Genomic DNA, 14,723 nt, shown 5'->3' on the forward strand with positions numbered 1-14,723 from the left:
ATAAGGGAACAAGTCATATATGGTACATAAATATGTTTAACTAATGCATGATCCATGGTGATGTGATGCATGAATTATTTCAAGTTATATCATAAATTAATTTACTCACTGAACAAATGATCAGGTCACCATGGCTTTTTGTGATTAGATCATACTTTATAAGGAATGTTGATTTGGCAGTGTTAATTCACATTTACTTCATTGATTGCTGTGCCGCCAAAAGAGCTGCATGCCATTTACACAGTTCTTTTCAGACCCATGTATTTGATCAGCCTTTCTATGAGCACATAACCTGTTCTCACTGAAGACTTTGACAGCTTCACATGGTTAATGCTCCTCACACTGCATCCAGCTTATTGAAATAGATTCCTGCCAGCTAAGGTTTTGTTTAACATTAGCCATTCAAATGTATTGTTTCCTTCTACTACACCTAACATGTGAGAGAAAATGACATGCACAGAAAGAGAATTGTACGTTTTGGAAATCATGTTTTGATGGATTAGTGCCACACTTAATGTGTAAAATATTGTGGAGCAAGTAATTTAAAGCCAAGCATACTAAAGTATTTGCCTTTCTCTTCAGATGGAAAACCTTGGATGGGAATGATGGTGTGTGTCAGTGATGTGGCAGTACCTGTTACAAAAGTCTCCCTAAAGGTAGGTGTGTTTTAATGTATGTAGACAAGAGCCAAATGTTTTATTACTGATATTGTGTAATTTTGTTACTAATATAGTCAAGAATTTCCCTCTGTAAGATTAGTGGTTCTAACCCTGACAGCATCATAACGCCATCTTATTTTTATATCAGAGTAACAGTTCAGTGTTCCCAAATATTATATTATACTATAATGTGGAGTGAAGCACCACAAAGACACATTAGAGTTTATGAACTGGTTTATTTGAAAAAAGAAAAAGAAAAAAAACAGCAACACAACAGCATCAGAGGGTTCTGCAGACCAGATCCTTAAACAATTCTGATTAAGCTTTAGTTTTTGTCCGTGAAGGTTTGCGGCCAGCCTTGTATCATCACTTTTAAAGATAAGTTCTGAAAAAGCTACAAGCACAAGAAAATGTGACATCTTTTCATAAAACTGTATTCTTCAGCAGGTAAAACCATAACAGACGTTTCCTGCGACCCATAACAAACATGGAGCGCATACTTACCAGTGAAGATTCTACCTGTATGACTGTAAAAATATTTAAATTATGGCGAAAAAGGCTTGCCCACATATTAATAACTATGATTTGGCAATCCTCAAGATCATAATCGATGATGCCTAAGAACTGTTATGGGCTCATTTTGTTTGTGTGCAAGACCTCTAAAATTACAGATATGAAGATGTCATGTGTGCACAAAAACAGGTCAGTGGAAATTAGAATTATAGCAGTGGTACTTACAGCTTTAACTAACCTGTTAATGGCAGAGATTCTCCTTCATATAAGTAGTTAAATTCAATTGATCAAGTGAGGACAGCTGATGAAACAAACAGGATTAAGTGGAAAGTCATTTTACAAGCATATGAAATGTCACCTCTTCATCACAGTAAATGCCAGTAAATGTACATATGGCTGCAGGAGAGGGACTGCTAATGTGTCAGTCTAATACATAAGTCACTGCAGGCCAAACCATCTACCTCTAAAGTTATACAGTTTCATTTAAAAGCTCTGTACTCACAGCAAAGAGCCAGTAAATGAAAAGAGAGCTGCCTGCTGTTCTCACCAGTAAATAATGGCAGGTGCAGGTTGAATGACACATGAAAGCTTAACAGGAAAAAAAAAATGTAATTCACATGAGCTAACATGCCTGAAAACAGAAAAAAAAAGCCTCAACGCAGCAAAACAGACAAGGGCCTTCACCAAACTTGCTGCAAGTTTGGGGACATTGAGATCCAACAGCATATAAGCTGTGAGGGCCCCTGGTAATGAATGAGAAGACAGAAAATGGTGAGACTTGCCTCAGGCTGAAACAGGGCTACACTGAGACAGGGCCTCAGCCAGTCCCCCATGGCACTGCTACAGGGAGAAGAGAAATCTGGGTTTTAGCGCCACAGCCACTAGTGACCTAGAAGTTATGCAGCTGTACAAAGCACTCACTGTCAAAGGCCAGTCTGCCAGTGCCAAGTACAGAGCATCAATTTAAAAAAAAAAGTCAATATACTGACTATAGGTAAATAAAACAACATTTTTAATTTCAACTGAACAAAGAATTTTCTGTTACTGGTGTTCATTGTTCGTCTGTAACATAGTTTAAACTGAAGTACAAACCTGCAGTGATGTCTTTTCCCACTAGCATCCCGCAAAGAAGAGTCTTAACATTTTTGCCACATTTTATTATAATCCAGTTTTACAACAATACATGACATTTAATTTCTATAAGGTTAAAGGAGTACTTTCTAATCAAATTAACACAAAGAATAAACACATAAACGGTTAGTTGAAGCCTTCACCAAACAAAGTTGGGGACACAAAGTCCAACAGCACTATGTGCTGTGAAGGCCTCAGTGTGTAACTTAGAACAGAAATGTATTTACATTAAACTTGCCTTGATATAGGGTGGGTACTGCCCATGTAACTCCAGCGCCTTCACAACAATACGAACCATATCTACTACACTTCTACACACCTAAATGAAACACGAGAAGGAAAAAAAGCCACAGAACAGAGATGGTTTGAAACAGCACTTCATAGTCTTGGTTAGCTGCAGTGTAACTATTTCCCATGCGCTCTGATGCCTTTATAGCTTTTTTTGTTTTTGTTTTATCCAGTGTCTCTTCCTCATAGCTCAGTAGTAGAATATACAGTACACCATGGTACTATAATACCAAAACTGGTTTGTCTACTAACAGCTCAGGACATTAGAAAAGGGTGGAGTGTCCAAACCTATAGAAGAGAGGAAGACAGGCTTCAGTATCGGCCTCCAGGAGACATGACAGGGGGTCTGATACCCATGGGTGGCCGCGAAGGGGTTCCCTGGTACCCTGGAGAAACCACAGAAGAGGTCTCTCCATATGGAGGCATCCCTCCTGGTATGTAACCTGGCATCCCCTGTGGCCCTCCATACTGGCCTGGAACAACAAGAGGTTTGTTGGTGATGGCTCTGCTAATGAAAGGCTCAACTAATACCATGGTCATGTCACATGTGCTGCAGACAGTTGTATAATTAATTGCTTGTTTGAGAATTAATGTACTTTGCACTGATAATACAGGTCATTTTTTATCCATTCATTCAATTTAGGTTTAATTATATGTAATGCCTGACTCTGGCTTATTGTGTGTGAGGTGTTTGTTTACAGGTACTTCTGTTCTTGTTGTAAATATGTAGTAATTATGACTTGGATGATGAATAGTATTTACAAGTCAAAACCATTAGTAAGATAATTCTGTAGGTAACACAAACATGGTATTAGGGACAATGTTGCTCTGAACAATGCTAATGCATTTTACACATATACTCATCTTAATTGAGTTTTGTAAAAATAAACCAATCTGGTTAACAAACTAATTAAATGTTAAATCTCTCTCTCTCTCTTTTTTTTTTTTTAAAAGATAGTTTATACCAGGTATGGGATGCCTCATGCCAGACTGCTGAGGAGATATCATGCCAGCCACGGGACCCACTGAGGCAGCAGCAATGGCCTGGCCTTGCTGGAGAATGCTGCACTTGTACCTGGGCAGCTGAGCCCGTAACTCTTCCTACAGGACACGGAGAACAAATGAGAGGAGGAATAATCTGACACTGAAATTCTGTAGCTCAACCAGGACAAATAAATAAGAAAAATGACTGTTTTACAAGAAAGGTCTATGTTTGACTTTGTGATTTTCTATTGATTAGCAGACTCCTGATTTATATAGCTACTTACTGTAAAAAAAAATATAAACCAACAGTTAAAACTGGACTACTTACCAGTGAGAGATCCTCATCAGGGTGGATCAACTTACTGGTTGCACTGGAGGTGGTGAGCGTGGCAGGCTTACTGGTCACAGCAGAGGGAGGCTTGGAGACCATGCTGGTCCCACCGCTGGGACTGGTCCCAGCTGCAGTGGCCTGAGTGTAGGCTGGGAATGTGGGCTTTAAGGGTTCAGAGGAGGTAGAGGGGGGATGGTGCGGGGACCCTGACACTGTCTGACTCTGAGGGTGGACAAAGAAAAACACATTAGAGAGACTGCTGAAAGTCATTGAAATTCCACAGAATAGATCATTTGAGGCTACTGCCATGAGAGAATCTGTCTGATCTGTCTCTGAATTCTTCTTTCCCTATTTTTTGCATCTTTTACTTTATGGAGTTCAACAAAATCAGAAAAACAGACTTCAATTTATCCGTAGTGATCACCATGCAAGATCTTTGCTTTTATGCACTACGATTTTGCAAAATCATACAGCACGTGTATTCATTCCAGGGGGCCATGCTGTGCCAATTTCCACTGCCCATGACCATATCAGCTTTATCTTAGTTATCTCTGTTACATTCAACACCACTGTTATACAGATGGAAGAGAAGAATCTAAAGCTACAACCAAAGAAAAACCTTCAAGCCTGAAAGACAAACACTTAAGAGGATGCTCTTCTATACTGTCCTGTGGCATTTCAGAAATAATAAGCCCATTTTACAAATCTGTATAATGCAACACTTTTTGATTTCATATAAGTGCAAATTTCCAGAAAAGAGAAAAAAACACTGCCTCTTGCTACAGCATCTTTAGCAAATAAAAGAGCCCAGCATATGCCCAGATACACTGCAGGCAAACTATAAAAAGCTGTGAGCATGCCAATTGTAAAGCTGCAGGCTGACAGTAGAGCAAGCTGACAGCTGCGTACTTGTGATGTGACAGAAAACAGAGCTTTAGGAGAGGTGGATTGAGATTCTGCATTTGATGAGCCTGCACTTGTACTTGCAACCCGACTGCCCATCTGTAGCACAGGAAAAAAGTAAAGAACGAGAAACATAAATAAAGTAATCCTCCTTTCTATTATCCTGTGAGAGCAGAGACAGCTACTTACACATCTCTTGCTCAACAGAAGGTAATGTTCTTCCATATCAGAGTGCTGAGGGAAGTCTTACCTGTCCAGCACTGGGGAACAGAGGTTTTGTGACATCAGGTTGGACTGAGGGGACAGTGGCAGCTGGGACAACAGGTCTTGTCAGCATGTTTGCAGCAGGGGGGACCTGAGCCATGTGTGTGATGCCTGGACGGTGGCTCACTGAAGAAGGCATACCTGTCACCACCAAAGAAAATTCATTATATAAGGGAAGCTGTAAAGTTATACCATTGCAACATTACAACATATTTACAAACTTTAATTTAGAAAAGCCAGACAGTCACTCAGACACAAGATATTACTTTCTGAAGGTGCAAAATGGTCGGTTACCTGGTGGCAGACCAGGCATCATGGGAGGCATTCCTGGAGCTGGAGGCATAATCCCACCCATTGGTATCATCCTAAAAATGTGAGGTGAGAAAAATCCAGTTTAAGATTAAGATACAAATATAGTGAGGATGTGATTGATAAAAATGAATGACCTGACTAATAATGCCACAGATTTACCCTGGAGGCATTCCTGGCATTACAGGAGGCATTCCTGGCATCATTGGTGGCACACCTGGCATCATCGGGGGAATTCCTGCAAAAACATTTTGATAGACAACTATCTTAACACAACAGAATGTACTCCTTGGCCACTTCATACGTAAAGACCAATATGAAAAAAATACCTGTGTAAGTAACGCAATGCCTCTATAGTTTTATTTAGGATTAGTGCAATAGTTGGCTTATTGTAGTTCAAGTAAAGTGACTGATTCTCACCTGAGTAATTGCCTGGTGGTATACCTGGAGCACCAGAGCCAGGAGGCATGCCAGGCTGGGTCATGGGAGGGATATAGGATGCCTGGGGCTGTCCTACAGCAGCCTGCTGGAACGAGGGGCCAGGCTCGTCATCCTCATCATACTCATCAGAGTCATCCTGGTTCTGCTTTTTCTTCTGAGTCTCTGAAAAATGGCAAGAGCAGAATCAGCCTCTAGAATAGGCCATAGCATGAGAGTACATGAGGGTATTTCAGTGCCAGTACCTTGGTTCTTCTGTTCTAGCACTCTTCTCCTCTCTTCCATGTCTTTCTCTGGAATACCCTCCATACCGTATATTTCCAGTTCAATATCTGTCCTTCCAGGTATTGCATTTGGAACTCCATCAATGGTCTCTTTATGTACCTGCAACACAAGGTCTATCCTGTTAGTATAGTATGAAATGACTGGTGATTTATTATTGTGGTGATTATTATTGTTTCCTCACCTGCATACAGTGGATTGCGAGCCCGGGGCCGGTGTACAGCTTTTTATGACAAATGTGACACTTAAAATGTTTGGCCTTCTGATGCTGAATGAGGATCTTTTCATCGTCGAAGTCTCTGTTACAGTACCTGAGATGACGGTGTAGGAAACCAAACCACTGACGTTATGGTAGAACCAGCTGGATTTAAACATCACAAGAAATCACTAGCCTGCGTTGTTTGTTTTTAGTATCCTGTAATTGTCCTACTATTTCACATGAAGCTGTGAGTTACACTTCTATCAGTTTCCCGAGGCTAATGTACGGTTAGCATTAGCTAGCTTGGTATCGACACAGAGGAGGGTGTCAGCCACAAAGAGCCTGATAAAAGCGAAAAGAACAAGAGGTGGAAATGTAGAAAAGGATACCAGCACCAAGGCTTCATTTGCTTTTTCTTCTTTCTTCCCATGTTTCGGTTCTGTCAGTCCAACACCTGCTAATCCAGAAAAACAACACTTCACGTTACCTGCGGCAGCACAGCACACAAATCTGACGACATCCCATAAACCTTTGCAACCCCTGTGCATCCTCTACTGGTCCGAAACTACTTCTTCTGGTTCGTTTAAGTTTATTTTCGGATCTAGACCTCAGTTAAACTATTTCATTTCATTTCATTCACAATCTTAGGTGCTAACTTTAGCATTTCTCTGGATAGAAACTTCACGGACATTTACTTCACTTTATCGCTAGATATTTACTACCGGTGTATTCCTTGTATAAACCCATTACATAATACGAGTTGTCTTATTTTTCTATTATTATTCTTTTGACCGAAGGTTTCAAGAAATCGCTTCGAAGCTAAATTTTACCTTTAGCGATGAAACACTAGGTCCCGGAACAACATAAAAAAACCATACAACATAGTCGACCCTATTTTAGAACGTACACGGTGAGCATGCGCAATAGGCACATAAAGCATAGCCCTTTCAGCCAGTCACCCTGAAACACCACTAATATATCTCTCTACAGCTAAATAACCACCAACACAGGGCCAGTGTGGCAGCAGCGGGATCATGTTTACCTCCCAAACCTCATCGTTCCAAGACTCGATCGACGTGGAAGAGAGAGATGATTTTGACAGCGAAGAAATCGCTGGATACAGCCAGAAAATCCAGCTGAACTGCTACTACACCATCTATCTTTACCAAGGCACAAGGTAATGGCTCACTTTTGTTTTGGAATAAATAATAGAAGTTTGTGGGGAGTGTTACATCGAGTGTTAGGGTTGTTATTATAATGTAATAATAGTTTTTAACGTTTGCTTGTATTTTATTCTGGATAATTGTTTTATCAACACGACCAGGAAAAAACAAGTAGTGGTGTGTATCCTTTTTATCCTTATGTATTTTATGATTCTTACCCTAAAGCACTCTGCAGTTGTTGCAGTCACCTGTTCCTGAACCTGCTGACAGCAAAACCACATATGTACATTAAAACCTAACCAGGTGCTGAGTAAACTGTCAATTGTCTTAGATCTGAGGCTACTGGGGAAAATGTGGCATGGAACCAGAGACGAGCTGACTCTACAACCAGTCAGGATGACTTTAGGTAACAACGGAGCCATCCAACCATCTGCTTCTTGTTCTCAGTCGTCGTTTCTCTTTGGCTTTCAGTGTTGTGCTTTGGTGTATCCACGAGCTGCCACCAGAAATCAACACAGAATCAATCCTGTTTTCATTCATGAGTTTGTTCTGACTGGTCATTGCTTTGCTGCTGAGCTACATGGTCTTTAGGTCAAGTCGACATGACAAAGAGTGAATGACAAACTTTTAATCTCTAGGTACATTGTTAGATAACAGTGGCTGTGTGTCTCCTATCTGAGTGATGTGTTTTGACATCCAAGAGGGAAAGGCACAGTTATAGCTATGTGACTCAGTAGTGTGTTGGATATGGCTTATGGTCATCAGCTTTCTCCATCACCTCTCCATTGACTCAACTGCCTTCCAAATTTCTTCTCGCCTACACTGCTTGCTTTTATCTATACTGTCTCTCTGCCCATAGCCTGACACTAATCGACAGCAGCCTGCCATCAGAGGCAGAACCTGAGTTGCGGACCTATATTTCAAGACGGCTGAGCAAAGGAGCCCTGCTTGGAGGTATGGGCAATATCGCTACAGTGGAACTCAGGTAATAAATATACATATACAACCTTGCATTGTTAACACTCATTATGTTCTTGGCCAGATGTGAACAAAATAAGTTTGTTGGTTAGCACAAACACGTTAATTTACTCTTTCCAGTATCCCAGAGCAGGCAGTTGGATGCTACTGCTGTCTCTTGGAGCAGGAAAGGTCTCCTGAACAGCCCGATGCTGATGGAAATGGATATGTAATCTGCTTTATGGGGGGCTCTGAAAAAGGACTGAACTTATATCCTTTTGCACAAGTGGTATCATCAAATCAACCTAAGCTGCAAGCATCTTCCAAGATGTCAAGCATTACTTCAAACATAGTGAGTGTAGTGCTTCTACATCATTGCATCTTTGCACAAAGAAGTCAACAATAGTTCCAATTCCTTGACTCAACAAACATTCAGATTAGAGCTTGATAAATATGTCCAAGGCCTGCACAGCAGCCTGCAAACCCCAGAGGTAAGACAATATGACAACAGTGTAATGAAGTTGTGTATTTGTCATTACATTTCATGCAAGATCGTTCTGTCCCTGTATGTGTGTGTCAGCTGCAAAACCTTGAGACAGAGGTCCGTCCCTATCTGAGCCGGTGGTACGAGGAGTCTGTGATGCACATTTATCGAGTGGTGCAGCTGGTCCAGAACAACATCAGCTTCTTGCTTCATGCTGTGAGTCATTTTTCACCACTAGATTATGTCCAATACAGATCCTGTGATTAAGCTATATCACACAATGAGCTGGAAGGGATCTGCCCATTCTGGTCTGTGTAATAATTATTTCATGATGGACAAATGCTACATGCACAGATTGAGTGTGCAGATACTTTTCACTTAACCTCAAGACAATGTCATTATAACCATGACCACAAACCACTTACTTGTGGCAGCTGATTTAGAGACTCTGTCAAAACAATTGTTTGCACTGTCATTGGTGACTGTGAAATTAAATTTTTAAATTTCAGTCACTGCCTCTGTAATTGTTTCTCTAAAGATACTTTTTTCCAAATAGCTATTGGAAAAAAGTATGGGGGGGGTGGGGGTGTGGAAGGAGTGTCCCTTCCTATGTATTAAAATGATGGAATCCAATTAACTTACAGTATTTTGTTATTACTCAAATTCTGCATGTATGCACCTTATACACCTGCTGCAGAACAGTGTATTCCAACCACTAGACTTTCTCCATACAGGCTCTGAGTCACACACATGTGGAGGTCATAAACTCAGACGAGAAGACCAAGGCTGATGTGTCTAGGTGAGTTACTAACAGTGCCTGTCTGTAGTGGATTTTCATGGAGAACGGTTTGTCTGATGTTCTATTCCGGTTGTTCCAGGTTCATTAAAGCAGCCAGTTTGCAGGGTCTGTCCCAGCAAGAGACCACAACAGCTTCTCTTTGTAAGGCTATTGCAGAGGGTGCACAGTCTGACCTGATTATAGACTGCTCTACCAGCCCACCTACTCTTCTGAACACTGGCAAGTGATGCTCCAAGACATGCTTTGATAAAGAAAAATATTTAGTTTGTCTATAAAGTTTAGGTCTAACAAATATGTTTTCTCCCTCCAGTTAGTAATCGTTTCTGTGATGACTGGATTCAGGCTTTTTTAAATGCTGCAGAACGTTGTAATCCCTTCCTACTCAGACAGATCCTAGAGAACTTTAAACTTAAGGTGAGAAAACATATTGTGCACATAAATGATCTACAACAGAGTTTCATGACTGTTACCAAAACCTATTCTGAGAGAGGCATGAATGTCTGTACTGTCACGACCAAAGTGGTGGACAGAAGATCAGATATTGCCATTACCCTGCCACTAATGCAGCTACAAATTTCAAAACCAAATCATTATCAGAAATCTCCCACTAGCCCACAGGATTGAGAAATTCTGTACTATAGCTCTTACTTTCTGTTAGCACACATGCAGTTAACGTACTTAGACTCTCCTGGTTCTTTCTTATATCCTAACCTCTTCTCTTTTTTCATCTCATTACTTCCTCTCTGTCAACAAACACTCCCACTCTGCAGGCCATCCAGGACATGAACAGCCTGAAACGCTTTGTGCGGCAGGCGGAAATGAGTCACTACGCCCTGTTTCGCTGCTGCCAGTTCCTACAAGGCTGCGGAAATGGGGATGTGTTGCTGCAGAATGCCAGGGCGGAGCACAGTGACCTGCCTGAAGCCTGCAGCATTATTACTGTCCTGGAGGAGTTCCTCAGGGAACAGTCCCAAGCCCAGGCCTGATGTACGTTACAACATTTAACTCTACGATGTAACACTTACATACTTTTACTTTTGGTGGTGAGAGAGACTGCTCTATCAGACACAAAGCAGATAACCAAGTACCATTCTAAATCAAGCACTACATCCTATGTCAAATATCAAATAGCCAGATAAAATTTGACAGAGAGCATATTTTTAATTTGCCAGCTGTTACAGCTGATTCAGGATTAGGATATACATTGAAAACATACATTTCCCTGCACTACTGCTACTTCTCAAATAGAAGAGTGGTGGTTAGATCTGGAATATGTACAGTGTAACACTAAGAAGTTAAACAACTTTTCTCAACAAATGAGTTGCTTGTTTGGGTAATGACAGTGTATTGTTTCATTAACATCACTGTATTTATCTTAACAATTAAGATCAGCTCCTAATTGAATTGTAGGGCAAAGACCTCAGTGAAGGTGAATTGACATTTAAAAAAATAAATGTGAAGATCCATGTAGATCTTTAGTGGCACTTTTGCTAATTGTTTCCTTTTTGCAGTTTTGTGTGTGTGAATATAACTATTCTATGAACCAAATATTATTAGTTTTTTGCTGACAATGATCACAATGCAGAACTGATCCAAACTAAAGCTTGTGCTCACTGGAGCAGATTTATCTATTTGTCCAAATATTGTTGTATCTTTAATTTTTTTTTTTTTTTTTTTTGAGAAAAAACATGTTGAGTATGCACAAATGACTTTTATGTATTGCTTCTTATATAAGCATTGTGTTTTCAGACATTCCAAGACATTTCAACATTTAACACATTTCTTTGACCTGCATACTGTATTTTTTTTATTAAATGAACACTGCTGCTGTATGTACCTACTGGTTGTTTAAGTAATATTAGATGTCTGTTTAATTCTCCTTTGAGAATGCAGTGTTGCAGATAGGCTGTAATTTTTGGATATATTGTGTATAATAGTGCAAATTATTTTCTGTGTAGAAACATCTTCACAGCATCCACCAGCTCAAGAGTTTGCAAGAACAAACTGGGCACTATGTGACCAGTCACTCACTACATTTCCTAAACATTTGTGTAGTTTAAAATGTTCTACAATATTAATATTCACAGAAAAATAATTTTCTGCAGTGAACTACAAATTTAAATAAATAAAACAAAAGTAGATGATATAGCAGAGTAAATGTTAGCATGCCTACCTTTTATTGTCTTTATTAAATCCTTAAGGGTTTTAGAACCACGCTCAGATCATCCCCATGAAAACTAGTCCAAAGTGTATTAAAAATTGTGAAATACAGCAATATCAATCTTTGTGGTGTATACTTTTAAACTGTGAACCAGGTGACATGTAAATGAGTACTTCTGTTATGAACAATAATGTGTCTCTGACTGCACATACGTGTAGATATTTCTGTACAGTGTGTTCTCTTCAGTTAAGCTGTTAGACTATGTGGTGCTCGGTCTTGTACAGAGGGAGCTAAAATAAATTCCACATTTGAGCCTCTATGGTGTGGCTTGTTCATGTGAAAGGTTTAACAAGGGCAGCACACATTATTTACACTTGGTAACTGCAGCTTCACTCCAATCCGTCGCAGCTGTCCTCACATTGATATGACATGTCCTCCAGCAGATTTCCTCCTGGTGCTAGTTCATGCAACCACAAAGAAAACGGCTGAGACTTTACACTTACAGATTAAAAAATAAAATGCTATCTGCTGCAAATGTGCTGTGGACATTTAGGCAACAGTGATTGACTTAAAAGCACAAAGAAGATCAAGACACGTAATGGTGAGCAGTGACAGTACCATAAAGCAGGAGTTACCTTCTGTGTGATCCATCCTCTTCAAAAGAGAGCTTGGTACATCGTAGATGTTCTCTGTTGGGTCTGAAATGGAATCAAAACAAACTTATTCCAAACATCAAACATGTTTATGATATTAGTGTAACCAGTGTACGCTAAAAAAAAATGTACCTGGATCTTCCTCAGCCCTCCTGTATGAGAGCGGGACATCATACACGTGCTCATCCATCTCTGTTGAAATGTTCATCTCACATAACTCTGCACACACACATCATTACATGTTACAGGGCCAGTTTAACCACAAATATACTGCATGGTATGTTATTTTAGATGGATAATTTAAAGTATATTTACTTTTTCTAACTGGTAAAACATCATAGTCTCCTTCATGACTGTCCTCTGAATTGCTTAGCCCACCAGACCACTGAAGACTGTTGTGACTGCCACCTGAAAATAGAAAGAACAACTCAGTTCAAGACGTAGGCACCAATGAGGTGAACAAAAATGACATGAAACTGCAAATATGCAAATTGATGTAAAGTTCACCACTGTGATGCGGGTAGTCACAGGTTGGCAGTGTATTTTGGTACGTGGCCTCTTCACTGTTCAGCTCTTGAAACAGGCAGATGACGGAGTCAGTGTTACTGGTCTCATGGTGGATGTGCCCTGTGGGAGCAGGGGCAGAGAGGGGCCGGGCGGGCAGCAGCTCTGCCACGATGTCACTGTGTGCGCACATGGATGCACAGCTGCTCATTCTCTTTTGCAGCTCACACACTTCGAGGCTGATGAGAAGAGGAAGTCCGTGGTCACAATTAAAGTCCAGTTGACCAAAGGCTGGATTGTTTCAGCTAGAGTTCAGGTCTGATACGGTGGGAAAGATCTTTGTCGTACTTACTCTGTGCTTGCGGACTCTGGGACCCTAGAGGTTGAGAGATGCATGGCCCGCCACAGGTGTCCGACCCACTCCTTTCTGAGAGCTGCTGTCTCTGCTGCCTACACACATACAGACAAAAGATTGGAGGAAAAGTCAACAGGTTCTGGTTAAAGCTGGACCTTGATACCAGACCTGTTGCACTCAGAACTAGCAGATTTACCAGCCTACAGCAAAGGAGAACAGTCAAAACCCCACGGGTGACTCACCAACATTTTTCTCTTTCCATTTGTCATGATAATCTCAAACATAAAGCGCCTACTGCTGGCTCTCTGGACCTCTCGTACTGACTGCACCTGGTGGATAGAAACAAAACAAGGTCATAAATCTGCACGAACAGTAGAGAAAGCAAATGTAGCAAGAACACACTTTGTGTACACACATATACAGCATAATATATGTTGTCAAATTATAATAATTGATATAATAATGTTGTGTAATATTAAATTAACTACTTTATGTACTAACGACAAGCTTAATTTCTAATAATAAACATTTTTTGTTGCTTATTAACTTTCTGTATTTGCAGATTAACTAGCTCTTGAAAAAAAAAAAACAGAAAAAAGTAGCTTAGCACTGAAAATTCTCTAAATAATAAAGTAGTATGAAATAGGATCAATGAGTAAGCTCCACAGTATGCATAGCTACAATACAGAAACTTAAATATAGAGCAGTTATTCATATAGCTATTGTAATAAATGGAGGACTTACTGAGAAAATGTAGTAAATGCCTCTCAAGTGTGACTGTAAAGAAAACGATGTCATCATATGATTTACAGAGATCTTTTTAGAAGAAGAAAAAACTTTCTAATTCAATTTCTATTGCTCCCATACTTTGTACTTGAGGCTGAATACAGATTGCTAATGTGGATTTATATAACAGGAAATGCCTACTTACAGCGCTGCCATTCCTCTTTGTATAGAAGAACAAGGTAGTATTTTGAAGCCTGAACCAATATGTTGTCCATCGTATTTTCTACAGTGAGAAAAAATACCCTGATGAATATTATTCAAGTCACTTTGTATTAGCACGTTAAACAGACACAAATAAAAAGTTTGTTACTTACCACAGTATCCTTTCTTTTCTGCAGAAAGCCTTCAAACAATAACTTAGTCCCGTCGACAGACATGTTGGTCAAGTTATAGGTTATAAGATATTTCACACAGTTTACAAGTGGTTTTAATTCCACCCACCTGTGTAGATGGTGTGACTTCCTCCTCATGAAATGAGAACAGTATCATTCACCACCATATCGCTTACCCACTTCTCTATAATGCTCACAGAAGTCCAGTTGCCCACATAAATGACATTG

General features: G+C 40.1%; 3 protein-coding genes across 9 annotated transcripts; 1 reads left to right on the top strand and 2 right to left on the bottom strand.

Moving 5' to 3' along the window:
• Positions 1–875: 875 nt before the first annotated feature.
• Positions 876–7,191, bottom strand: LOC113140474 (BUB3-interacting and GLEBS motif-containing protein ZNF207-like). 6 transcript variants are annotated; one of them, XR_003296649.1, is made up of 13 exons: positions 6,691–6,850; positions 6,287–6,413; positions 6,066–6,204; positions 5,803–5,985; positions 5,545–5,620; positions 5,368–5,438; positions 5,060–5,214; positions 4,816–4,908; positions 3,904–4,128; positions 3,557–3,692; positions 2,880–3,064; positions 2,542–2,622; positions 876–2,012 (listed from the first exon to the last, which is right to left on the bottom strand). XR_003296649.1 is itself a non-coding variant. In XM_026324293.2 (12 exons), the coding sequence occupies exons 2-12, from the start codon at positions 6,729–6,731 to the stop codon at positions 2,904–2,906; spliced, it is 1,407 nt and encodes a 468-aa protein (XP_026180078.1). In that variant the 5' UTR covers positions 6,732–6,755; positions 7,132–7,191; the 3' UTR covers positions 2,342–2,903. The 6 variants fall into 6 exon arrangements, 5 of the variants coding, with proteins under 5 accessions (XP_026180078.1, XP_026180080.1, XP_026180077.1 ...); XM_026324293.2 differs by lacking the exon at positions 876–2,012 and adding an exon at positions 7,132–7,191 and having other exon boundaries at positions 2,342–3,064; positions 6,691–6,755; XM_026324295.2 differs by lacking the exon at positions 876–2,012 and adding an exon at positions 7,132–7,186 and having other exon boundaries at positions 2,342–3,064; positions 6,691–6,758.
• Positions 7,192–7,218: 27 nt separating this feature from the next.
• c8h17orf75 (chromosome 8 C17orf75 homolog) lies at positions 7,219–12,184 on the top strand. Of its 2 annotated transcripts, XM_026324297.1 has the most exons (10): positions 7,219–7,478; positions 7,796–7,870; positions 8,324–8,449; positions 8,563–8,691; positions 8,852–8,912; positions 9,002–9,121; positions 9,640–9,704; positions 9,784–9,923; positions 10,015–10,118; positions 10,475–12,184. In XM_026324297.1, exons 1-10 carry the CDS (start codon positions 7,336–7,338, stop codon positions 10,688–10,690), a joined length of 1,179 nt encoding a protein of 392 aa, XP_026180082.1. In that variant the 5' UTR covers positions 7,219–7,335; the 3' UTR covers positions 10,691–12,184. The 2 variants fall into 2 exon arrangements, with proteins under 2 accessions (XP_026180082.1, XP_026180083.1); XM_026324298.1 differs by lacking the exon at positions 7,796–7,870.
• Positions 11,859–14,661, bottom strand: LOC113140476 (uncharacterized). Its single transcript, XM_026324299.1, has 10 exons — positions 14,478–14,661; positions 14,309–14,386; positions 14,122–14,154; positions 13,620–13,706; positions 13,375–13,472; positions 13,026–13,261; positions 12,834–12,926; positions 12,651–12,737; positions 12,501–12,563; positions 11,859–12,322 (listed from the first exon to the last, which is right to left on the bottom strand). Exons 1-10 carry the CDS (start codon positions 14,631–14,633, stop codon positions 12,255–12,257), a joined length of 999 nt encoding a protein of 332 aa, XP_026180084.1. The 5' UTR covers positions 14,634–14,661; the 3' UTR covers positions 11,859–12,254.
• Positions 14,662–14,723: the final 62 nt, after the last annotated feature.

Source organism: Mastacembelus armatus, chromosome 8 (assembly GCF_900324485.2).
Source record: "Mastacembelus armatus chromosome 8, fMasArm1.2, whole genome shotgun sequence".
Classification (NCBI taxonomy): Eukaryota; Metazoa; Chordata; class Actinopteri; order Synbranchiformes; family Mastacembelidae; genus Mastacembelus; species Mastacembelus armatus.

What these genes read in the sequence shown, in the direction of transcription:
- LOC113140476 (XM_026324299.1), bottom strand. Translation starts at nt 14,633, where the DNA reads ATGAGGAGGAAGTCACACCATCTACACAGGTGGGTGGAATTAAAACCA. An exon ending in AGAAAAGAAAGGATACTGTG is followed by an intron (nt 14,387 to 14,477) that starts GTAAGTAACAAA and finishes TTCTCACTGTAG; the next exon opens with AAAATACGATGGACAACATA. An exon ending in ATGGAAAGAGAAAAATGTTG is followed by an intron (nt 13,473 to 13,619) that starts GTGAGTCACCCG and finishes GTATGTGTGTAG; the next exon opens with GCAGCAGAGACAGCAGCTCT.
- LOC113140474 (XM_026324293.2), bottom strand. Translation starts at nt 6,731, where the DNA reads ATGGGAAGAAAGAAGAAAAAGCAAATGAAGCCTTGGTGCTG. An exon ending in TCGCAATCCACTGTATGCAG is followed by an intron (nt 6,205 to 6,286) that starts GTGAGGAAACAA and finishes CTTGTGTTGCAG; the next exon opens with GTACATAAAGAGACCATTGA. An exon ending in ACCACCAGGCAATTACTCAG is followed by an intron (nt 5,621 to 5,802) that starts GTGAGAATCAGT and finishes ATGTTTTTGCAG; the next exon opens with GAATTCCCCCGATGATGCCA.
- c8h17orf75 (XM_026324297.1), top strand. Translation starts at nt 7,336, where the DNA reads ATGTTTACCTCCCAAACCTCATCGTTCCAAGACTCGATCGACGTGGAA. An exon ending in ATCGCTACAGTGGAACTCAG is followed by an intron (nt 8,450 to 8,562) that starts GTAATAAATATA and finishes TACTCTTTCCAG; the next exon opens with TATCCCAGAGCAGGCAGTTG. An exon ending in ACCAAGGCTGATGTGTCTAG is followed by an intron (nt 9,705 to 9,783) that starts GTGAGTTACTAA and finishes CGGTTGTTCCAG; the next exon opens with GTTCATTAAAGCAGCCAGTT.